This window comes from Epinephelus lanceolatus, chromosome 20, assembly GCF_041903045.1.
Source record: "Epinephelus lanceolatus isolate andai-2023 chromosome 20, ASM4190304v1, whole genome shotgun sequence".
In the NCBI taxonomy this organism is placed as follows: Eukaryota; Metazoa; Chordata; class Actinopteri; order Perciformes; family Serranidae; genus Epinephelus; species Epinephelus lanceolatus.
In genome coordinates, this window is record NC_135753.1 from 31,407,103 (window position 1) to 31,417,834 (window position 10,732).

The following is a 10,732-nucleotide window of genomic DNA, read 5'->3' on the forward strand; positions in this document are numbered from 1 at the left end:
GAGAGTAAATACATGAATGGCTATAGTAGATAAAATGCAGACCACAGAAATGGGGTTTGATTTAATAACAAACATTAATGATTATATCTTTAAGTAAAAGAACAGAAGACTAGGAACATTTATTAGTGTATCAAAATCAAAAGTACTTAAAAAATGGCTGTGATTTATGTTATTATGCATGGCATTAGTGCATAAATAGCATTGGTGTTGTGATTAGATAGACATTCACAATCCAAGTGTGGGAGTGGCGGACATCGCCACTACCAATAAAAACTACTAAACAGAATCAAAAGTACTTAAAAATGCCTGTGTAATACATTCAGCTGTAGGTAGCTTTAACTGTTTCTAAGGCTTAATAGTTTAGTTTGTGATCACCCAAAATCACCTCCAAAAGATCACCTGAAAAATCTGGGGATTCTTAAAATGATTATTGGGAGAAGAAAGAAGAAATTCTGCAGCACAAATCTGTATTAATTTTTACATTTTCTAACCTTGACGAATATTTTTTACTTCTTTTGACCATCATTCTTTTGGCACAATTAAGAATATTTTATGAGCTTATCATGTGTTTTTTTTGTCTTTACTGTAAAACCTTGATCTGAAAAATAACTAGTTAAAACTGTTAAATAAATATAATAGAGTAAACATCTCCGTCTGAACTGTCGTAAGTAGCAGAGAATTAAAATACGCAAGGTAAGTACATCTCAAGGAGAACGTAAGTAAACACATTTAGTTCCTTTTCACCACCCCTTAGCACTGAAATGGACCTTTGCTATGGGACACAACCTTAGATCTTATGTACTTCCCTGAGACTTTAGATCAGATGTGACATCTTAAAGTGATGAATTGTTTCCCATAATCCTTCGGGGCTTAGACTGTGTTACAATATCAATGTGGGAAAGCATATAGAGGCTTTACAGTCTGGACACATCAAAGCAAATATGCGATCTTAGTGCCACATTTACGAGAAACTTTATCCATGATGGTCCACTTCACAAGAGGATGTTCCACTTATATCATGAGGATGTGAGTCAGCTGCATGGAAATGAAACGCAACGCGTGCCCGACTCCTTCAAGAGGTTAAAAACAAGAATCTGAGCCTCAAGGATATTTTTCCACGCGCAGGTCGAAGTTTGGACTCAGAACTCGTCTTCGCCGGCTGTGTTGCTCCTCAGCCATGCATTATGCATCATAGGTAGATTTGAAGACGAGAAATCAAGTGGGGCAGCAGTTTGGAGAGATCAAGGAGCTGCAGCATTTGAGGCAAAAACAACACTCTTTGCCACTCCAAAGCTGGGAGGATCTCCAAAGCGAGCTTAATTACCAACTGCAGGCAAAGCTTCATTTATAAACCACAGGGCTTTTACTGGAAATCAGAGGAGCTAATAAGTTGCCTGCCCATTCTAGGTCATCACCATGAGCAGGAGAGCAGAGAAAAAGACGGCTTTTTTTTCCTTCTTCTTTTTTTTAATCTTATTTTCTTGTTAGTTTGTGACTTAAACTTGGCTCTTTGGTTTATCCACTGCTGTTTTGTATCATTATCTGTGTCAAGTAGAGTAATTATCTAACAAATGTATAAAAGCTGCTCTCTAATTAAATGCCATGGGCTGTAAGAGATGGAGATAAATTATTTATACTGCTTTGATGAGAGCTAGCTAGCTCTAAGGAGCAAGCAGTCAGTCGCTTTTAGAACTGAAACCTCTGCAGTGAGATTTTACACAAACTTTTCTAGGGGGTGTATAGGGAGGGAAAAAAAATCAGAGTGTTTGCCACTGGGAGCGAGGTGCGTCAGGTTTCTGTGTTTAGCAACCAGTCTCTGCAAAGATATAATTTGCTCATTTGAGAGAGATATTTTCATGCTGGTATTTACAAGTCAGGAAGAGGTGAGGCCACTTAGAGCTGCTCAACAAAGAATTTATACTGCACAAAGTGTTCCTGTTCCTAATTCTTCTTGCTTGAGTGATAAATTTGAAATGTCAGATATGCACCCCTGGTGCTCACACCCTGCCCTAATCTAATTGTGTCCATATTCCTGGAGGGCACAGTGCAGCTGAAATGTAGCCATTCATCCTCAACAAGCTGCACACCTCCCACGGGCAACGAAAAACAGAAGAAGAAAGAAAAAAGTCACAATAATGAAGCATAACTGAGGAGAATCAACAAATGAGACAAAGGAAGCAAGCCAAAGTCAGATAAGAACTTCTTATTATTCCAATAAAAAATACATTCATACAGAAATATAACAATTTTGCAAAACAATTTCAAATAAAAATTTCATAAAGCATAAACATAACAATTTTACAAAAGTTGTTTTTTTTTTCTTTTTATACAAAGATTCAGTTGAGAACAAAGAGCTGTGTGTGTGTGTGTGTGTGTGTGTGTGTGTGTGTGACAGAAGACGTTGGGGTAGTGGGATGAAAGCGATGATGATAAAAGATGCGAGCAAACATGGGGCTTAATCAAGGCTCAATTACCACTTGAACAGTATTGGCTGCCGGTTTTCACAGAATGGATGTTCCCCTCCTTTGCCCACAAAAGGCACTGCCAGCACTCCAAAATCTATCGCAGCAAGCAGTTTCAAGTTTGTACTCATCCCGTCTCTTTCGCCTGCTGATCTGAAATCCATAAGTCGTAGCATGCCACGCTGCAACATTGAATTCCAACAGCGAGGTGGCTGATCTGGAGTGGGTGGCACAGATCACTTTATCCTGCAGCAGTATAAGTGTGATCACTATGGTTACTGCGGCCTCCACCTTTTGTCCAGTCCCCTTCCCACCTCCAATATAAATCTAACAGATCCACCTTTAAAGGGAGATGCTGTCTTTTTTTTTTTTTTTTTGGTCCAACTTCCATGTGTCAACGCTTGATCTTTATCTCCTTCCAGGAGCCCCCCCGCCCCCTCGCTCGCTCCTGTGGTTTTCATAATACTGTTGCAGCTTGGCTAAAACAACGCTCCCCAGACAGGTCAATAACCAACCTACACAGTCAGCAGTCTGTGACAGATTCCATGCCAACAAAGCCTTTAGCAATTCATTACTGAGAGGCAGTACAAGGCGAGGCCTGTCCGACTGCAGCCTGTTAATTACAATAAATCTTTAGCTTTTTCTTCAGTCCCACTTGCAGGGATGGAGGGACAGGAGGGGGGGCGATGGCGTCGGTGGGGAGGGATACAGCGAGAAAAGGAGCAGCACTGAATGAACGACACATAAAACCCCGTTTTTGTTTACCCAGTCTGGTTGTCTTGTACCTTAGAGCTGTGTGTGATGGACTTGAGTACATACTACACAGTAGTTAATGTCTTTAATAAACAAATTTAAGTGCTCCAAACAAACACGCATGTCTTATTTACATGTCCAAAGACGAAAAATGGCGAGCAAACTGACAAAAGGTGCTTCTCAGAACGTTTACATTTCAGCAGCACAATCAACAGATGCGGACGACTGTCGCTGAACACAAAGAGGTGCGAGTTAATGTGTAACTGAGCCTTGATCGAGCTTGTCGAATCACCCATACAACAAACGTGACCTCCCCTGGGAGCGAAAAGCACCAGGGGGCCGAGTCACTTGCATAAGGCACCATTAAGGTCAACAGTGCATTATTAGATAGAAAAGAAAGTACAAAAATCAAAAGTACTCCTCAAGGCATAGGATGAATGAGAGAATGAGTAAGCGGTGAAGTCTCCAGCCAGATGGATGAAACGGATGAAAAATAAAAAGGAGGAAATCATCGAGGCTTTATGTACAATATTGTAACATTTAACCGTTCGCACTTTAGCTGCACTTTTATTGAAACTATTTGCAGTCCTGATTACAGTGGAAACATGAAATGAACAAACCCTAGAACCATGCAACACCTGTCTATGATACTGAAGTTATAGTATAGTTGTGTTATACCTCTAAGCACACAGCTTATACAATTGGACTACAAATGAGCTTTGTAGCTTGTAAAAAAATAATAAACCAGGCTACATAACACATTGCACATTTAGTAGCTGCACCAAAAACACCAAAAAAAGCTCCTGTCATACAGTGACCGAGAGGGGGGGGGGGGGGAGTTTTGGTCCCTGGGTCACTGACCAGACACACGTCCACCTTCTCTCTCTGGTCAAACCCAAGGCCTCAAAAGCTTCGGAGAACCCCCCTCCAGTCTGGGTGCCAGACAGACAGGCAGGAACTTCCATCCTGGCCCCGTCCTCACGCTGCCACCGGGGAAACACTAATGGAATGCTTCCCCCCAGAAACCCATTCAGTCCACAGCAACATTGGTACCAGCCCCGCACCATCCATCAATCCATCTCCTCCCCAAAAACTCTTCTTCTGTCCTCTCAGGGGGCCGGTTCGCCAATCTCAGACATTCACAGTGCACACATGCTTACCTCAGACAGTTTTGTAAAGTACCAGTGTATCTGCTGTCCGGGAGATGTCCCCCAAAACATCATGCACCATACATACAAATCATTCACTCTTTTTGTTTGTGTCTTTTATTGTTTTTTTTTTCTTCTTTTTTTTGTGTGTGTTGTAAGTCCTTCTCAATCAAAAAAGAAAACAAACAAACAAAAAAAAACATCTTCCCCATCCATGATTTTGTCCTCTTGTTGCAACAGACAACCTTCAGAGCGCCCTTCTCCAAAGAGAGGTCCCGGAGGCACTGGGTTTCAGTATGGTGCAAAACGGCATGCTTTGGCTGGAACACACTCCCACGACTCCGCTCTGGGACAGTTCAACCGAGAGACTGGTCGGGAGACGGCATTTGTTTTTTTCATTTTTCTCCTCTCAAACTCTCCCCTTGCGCTGCGTCGCTTGGTTGGAGCTTCGCCCTGCTCTAGATGTGCCTCTTCATGTGAAGAGCCAGATGGTCAGACCTGGAGAAACATCTGGGGACAGAGAGGAAGGGGAGGAGGAAGTCAGTAACAATGGCAGATGGACTGCAGGGAAATGAGACATGTTTTAAGGAATGAATGAATGAATGAATGAAACAAGTGTTGCGGGGAGCTTTGAGCTACTGTGATCCTAAATATTAATGCTTCAGAAGATGAGAAGAATCTGAGAGTGATTCCTGCTGAGAGGAGGCTGCGAAACTCCAAATGACCTCCTGATTCATCTTTAGTGGAGTCGACTGATGCTGGATGTTTGAGGCCAATACTCATATTGATATTTAGGGGAACTTCTAAGTGACCTTTGGTGGGCACTGTTTTGAAATGACCTCAAATCTTGCTTGACATTTCTTTATCGCAATTTTTTGTTACTCATTTGCACCACAGCTGGGCGATATTTTGATATTATATCGATATCGGGATATAAGACTAGATATCGGGCTAGATTTTGGATATCATCATATTGTAAGTGTTGTATTTTCCTCGTTTTAAAGGCTGTGTTACAGTAAAATGATATATTTGTAAATGCATCAGTGCGTTCAATCTTTGAAGACGTGCACCGTTATCTAGGTGACGCAAGAAAATCAGATCACATCAACGAAAAAATGCACGTGCTTCAGCTCTGTGTAAAGGCCCCGAGGCTTACTGAAAGCCCGGTGATGTTACTTGCAGATACATGACGTGTCTTACGTGTCTTACCTGTCACAGTGACTGCATTTAAATGGCTTTGCCCCAGTGTGCTTCCTGAAGTGTCTGGTCAACTCGTCGCTCCGTGCAAAACGCCACTCGCAGCCCTCCCATGAACACCTGTAAGGTTTCTCACCTGCAGGACAAACAAGTAGAAGGTTAACACAATGAGCTCATGACAGTGTTTTCCAGCTCAGGCTGGTGATTGGCCGGCTCTGCGCTGTTGTTATTCAAATGCATTCAGATCAATCAGCCTGAGGCCGGGGGAGCATGACAGAAGTGCTGACAAGTCACTGCGGACCCAGATTCCACCGAACCTGTTGGGTCACTGGCTGACCTGGAACATGCTACGAGCGGTGCTGTGCAGATGAATATGTGGAGTATAGGAAATGAAATTAAAAAAAAAAAAAAAAGCCACACGTGCAATTTCACGCCGCTAATCAAAAATAAGAAGCGCTCAAATGACCATTCAGAGCCCCTCCAGCTCAGTGCCCCCTGGCTCCCCGCCCATTCACCCCTTTCCCATGGTGAAACTCAATCTGTTTTCAAGTCCTTTTATCTCCCATGTGCAGCCCCTCCCCCCCTCGCTCGCTGTCTCTCTGTGTCGCTCCCTCGCTCGCTGGCTCAGTCAGTCACATTCCAGATAGATTAGGTCACAGTTTAGGTATCCAGCCATGCAGAGCTAATACTCGCAGCGCTGCAGCTGAGGACATCATGCAATGTGGACCTTTAATTACATTACACAATGGATGGACGACGCCATTAAGGTGGAAGACTGAATTAAAAGCACTTCCGCCAGTCACTCAGTAAAAAGTTAGATTTTTTAACTGTGAATGAAAAGCTTTGAGTTGAGACCAGCAGATTTAAACCCTCATGTCCCTGGAGTCTCTGTTTACATCACATGTGGTCGTGTTGTGTGGGAGCGTGGGCTCTGATAGGTGCTTGAGACTCACCTGTATGAGTGCGCTGGTGTGCTTTTAGGTGGGAGCTCTTCGTGTAAACCTTGCGACACCCGTTGAAGTGACACCTGTGTACTCGCCTCCTGCCGTCCGGAGACGCATCCCCGCAGATGAGTCCCGTCTTTTCCGTACTCTTTGCCACCCCGCCGCTCCTGATTTTGACCGGCAAGTGCAACCCGGCGTGTGCGGCCACCCAGCCGTTAGTCACGTTGGCCTCCGGAGAGGACGGGGGAGTGCTTATGACAGAGGGGCTAAAAGGTCCAGAGCCAACCAAGACAGAGCCCAGAGGGTTGGAGGTAAAGCTGTGTGTGGGCGAGAGCTCCTCAGAACTGTCTGAAGCTTCGCTGCTGGCGTCGGAATTCACACTGTTGGTGTCTAAGATTTGGCTGTCCTGATTGTCCTCCTCGTGGGCCGGGGGCAGCTTTGGGTCGGACTCGGCCTTGGCCTTGTCCCCGCAGGCCAAGATCAACTTGCTCCAGAGGTCCTCCGGCCCGTCGAACTTGATGTCGGCTGTGGAGACGTAAGGCTCGCTCTGTAGATAGCGCTCCAACTCCAGGCATGTCTGCGGCGAAACGAGAAGACACAGTGAGGATAAATGAATTACAGCAGCAGCAGCAGCAGCCCTGAAGAGAGGAGGTTCTTTCACAGCAGCAAAATGCTTCTGTGTGGGAAATCCTTTTAAATGATGCATGTGCACATACCCCCAAAATGTTTTGTGTGGCGTAATATTTGTTAAGTGCTTACAGCAAGAAGCATTAACCAGGAAATTGTAGCTATTGCTGCACTTATCTTTATTGTACATATCAGACATTAGAGCAGGGAAGATCAGTCGACTGAGAGAAAATTAACGATTTTGGTCATTTTCCAAGCAAAAATTTCTGACTCCAGCTCGTTAAATACAAAGATCGGCTGCTTGTTTGCATCATATATGGAGGTAAATTAAATATTTGGGGGTTTTAGTGTGCTGGTCGGATAAAACAAGCAAATTCGGTGCATCATTTTAGACTTAAATGATTGATTAAGACAATAATATGCATTGCATTTCATGATGCAGCTCAGCCTCTCTTATCTAATGCAGCCACCTCAGCTCCATGTGATGTTCGCAGGCCTGAGCTGTCACCCCTCTGAACCCCAGCTCTCCTGCACCTGAGCGCGGCTCAACGCTGATACGTGCATTGTCATTTCAGCACTCCAATGACTCACTGAACAAACCTAGACTCCTTTTAAGGAAGCCGCTCAACTCCCCCCCCCCCCCCCCCCCCCCCCCCCCCCCCCCCACCACCACCACCACCACCACCACCACCACCACCATGAGCCATTCAGCTGCTGAACCTCTGACATGCAATCACATCCTTCCTCAGTGTTGTCAGCCACTCCAGCCCAACACACAAACCGGCCCCCCTCTCTCACTGACTTCAGGGGGCCATTTAAAGTTGAAAAGCGAGGACCCTTTCATTAGGAGGTGCTCAGAGACAGCAGGTTTGACAAGGTGGATGCAAGGAAAAAAAATTCCTCCAGGCTCCTGGAGCCCTTACACAATGTTTTCCAGCTGTGCTGCTACCTACTCATGCGAGCAGGACTTGGCCACGGCTGACATTTGATAGTGTCATGTTGTGGAGTCCATTCAAATCCAAGCATGATGCAAATGGATGTTAAAAGGGAAGTGAATATGGTGGCGTGCGGGTGAAAAGATCAGATATTTAAAGTTCAGAATGTGGAGCCACTACACAGAAGAAATGATGATCCTGACTGAGTGTAAAACACAGGCTGGTGTTGCAGCTCTGGTGCCCTCACATTACCCACTGAGAGAAGCAGAAGAAGAAGTCAGACTGTAGCTGCTGCTGCTGCTGCTTGAGTTACTCTGTCCCCATTCATCTTGGCGCAGCAGAGCCTCGACTCCAGCTGTCAGACTGACACACTGATCCACTTCAGCCTTGCCAGAAACTTCATAACCAACCTGATCGTGAGGTGAACGCACGGGCGCCGTCTAAACCCCGGTGTGCACACCCACCATGACTGGACTGTCATTTTATTTAAACTAATCTACGAAAGCTCTCAGTTCCGCTTTGCCACACAAGCTCAAACAGTGCAATAAAAATAAAAAATAGTTGTTAGATATATTCACCTGCTGCCAGTACTCCTCCAGGGAAGGTAAGGCTGAGAAATAGCCCGTGTCGTGAACTATCTGAAGTTCTTGAAAGATGCTGCACATGGGTAGAACATCCATTTTGCCCCACAGAGGTTTTTTATTTTTAAAATAAAAAGAGTGTTAAGCTGCAGTTAGACGTCAGGTAGGAATAAAACACCCAGAGGAAAGGAGCGGGTCCTCAACGCGGAGCAGGAGCGCTTGTTTTCAGCAGCAGCAGCCGAGCCTCCGTCCGTCCGTCCGTCCGTCAGTGAGTCCCCCCCTTCTTCTTCTTCGTCTCCTCTCTTGCTGTTCAAGGTGTTTGCAAACACTGCACCGGACTGGATGGGGAACAACTGCGCTCTGCAAACTTCCCTATTCAAACCTCGACGCCCGCCCCCCCCTTCCTCACGGCAGGATTACGCCTGCGGGGCGCCAGCCAATCAGCGGCGAGCAGCGTAAGGCATTGCAAATGATATCACAGCGGGCCAATGAGCGGCGGCCTCTGACTTAATTTGGTTCTCGCTCCGTTTTAATTGGCGCGTTTAACTCCGAGCGTCTCGCCGCTGATTGGCTGGTTATTTATAGGCATGTATATAAGCGGCTGACGGACTCTGTGCTCGCTTTGTGTGTGTGTGCAGCCTGTTTCTGTCGGGGACGTGTTTCGCCACAGACAGCGCATGTGAGCCGAAACAGTTTTATTCCTCTTCAGTGGAAAACAGTCCCTTCTCTCTCTCTCTGTCTCTCTCTCTCTCTCTCTGTGTGTGTGTGTGTGTGTGTGTGTGTGTGTGTGTGTGTGTGTGTGTAACTTTGTCACAAGCTGCACTTGCAACACTGCTGTTTAAGGAGATGAGTTCACCCCGGCTGTAACTGTGGTGAAGTGCATGTGTTGACATCAGCCACCATGTCTTGGGACACAGTGACTAATGGACGGCAGGATATTATTGTGTTATCAGGAGCACACGTATGAGTTTAGAGGGAACATTTGTCCTCACTTCTCCTCTCTGACTGAATTAATATAGACTGGGGACTTCTGCTTTATCGCTGCAAAGTACAAGATCAGAGTTGCACTCTGTCCCGGAGCGTTGGTTCCACAAGTGCAGCACGCCATTAGTAAGGAAAGGGTTTTTTCTCCTTCATCTAATTTGCACTTAAAAGAGTGTGTGTGGCAGAATTAATATTCAGAGTAGTTCCCCAAAGTTAAAGAATTTGTTTTACCCCAGTTTAGTTAAGATACATGGAAGGAACATTTTAAACCAGCAGTTTCACCCATCGTGTTACAACAGAGGTTCCTAACTTCTTATTTTAGGGTGCTTTCACACTTGCCCTGTTTGGTTCGGTTCAACTGAGCTCAAGTTCAATTCCCCACCGAAGGCCCTGATCACACAGACAGTGTTTTAGCAGCTGGAGGCGCCTGTTTTTTAATAGATTTAAATGAGAATGAAGCTTTTTGCGTTTTTTGTGTTGCGACGTTTCGCGTATCTGCCCTGTAAGAGCCTGGTGTTTTTGCCGGAGCGCTCTGAACTTCTCAAGTTGAAAAAAAATCCAACACAGAGCGGAAAAGCGCCCCACATCATCCAATCCGTGTATCATTCGTTCATTCGTTTTTCAAAATAAAACCAAATATGAAAAAATGGATAACGACTCGTTTTCCGATTTTCTGTTTAAATGGAAAATGGAAAATTCGGGCCTTTCATACACTTTCAATATTTTCATCTCTTGCACATTGCGTGACCCAGAAGCTACTTTTTTTTTTAATTTTATTTTTTAAATATTATTATTATTATTGAAGAAATATACAAAGATATCGTACAAAATATTGGGACAAAAACGTTACATCAGTGAATAAAGGCAATAAATAAATAAATAAATGAGGCTCAAGGTACTTGTATAAGGAGATTGTATAAGGTGATACAGTTTGAAAACGAGATTGTATAAAGTGATACAGTTTGAAAACGAGATTGTATAAGGTGTTTTTCGTCATCTTTTTGCCCCATTCTCCAACGACAACAAGTTTACAATTGGTAAGCAATGGAGGAGAAACTGGTGGTAGCGGCTGCTGGATACCCAGAGCTATACGGCCCGACG

At 44.7% G+C, this 10,732-nt stretch overlaps 1 protein-coding gene across 1 annotated transcript; it reads right to left on the reverse strand.

Moving 5' to 3' along the window:
• Nucleotides 1-2,188: 2,188 nt before the first annotated feature.
• Nucleotides 2,189-8,991, reverse strand: klf6a (Kruppel like factor 6a). Its single transcript, XM_033638943.2, has 4 exons — nt 8,645-8,991; nt 6,514-7,081; nt 5,573-5,696; nt 2,189-4,873 (listed from the first exon to the last, which is right to left on the reverse strand). The coding sequence occupies exons 1-4, from the start codon at nt 8,744-8,746 to the stop codon at nt 4,822-4,824; spliced, it is 846 nt and encodes a 281-aa protein (XP_033494834.1). The 5' UTR covers nt 8,747-8,991; the 3' UTR covers nt 2,189-4,821.
• Nucleotides 8,992-10,732: the final 1,741 nt, after the last annotated feature.

Excerpts from the sequence above, each read along its gene's own strand:
- klf6a (XM_033638943.2), bottom strand. The coding sequence starts at position 8,746 with ATGGATGTTCTACCCATGTGCAGCATCTTTCAAGAACTTCAGATAGTT. Across the intron at positions 7,082-8,644 it reads TGGAGGAGTACTGGCAGCAG|ACATGCCTGGAGTTGGAGCG; the intron begins GTGAATATATCT and ends GTTTCGCCGCAG. Across the intron at positions 5,697-6,513 it reads ACACCAGCGCACTCATACAG|GTGAGAAACCTTACAGGTGT; the intron begins GTGAGTCTCAAG and ends TTTGTCCTGCAG.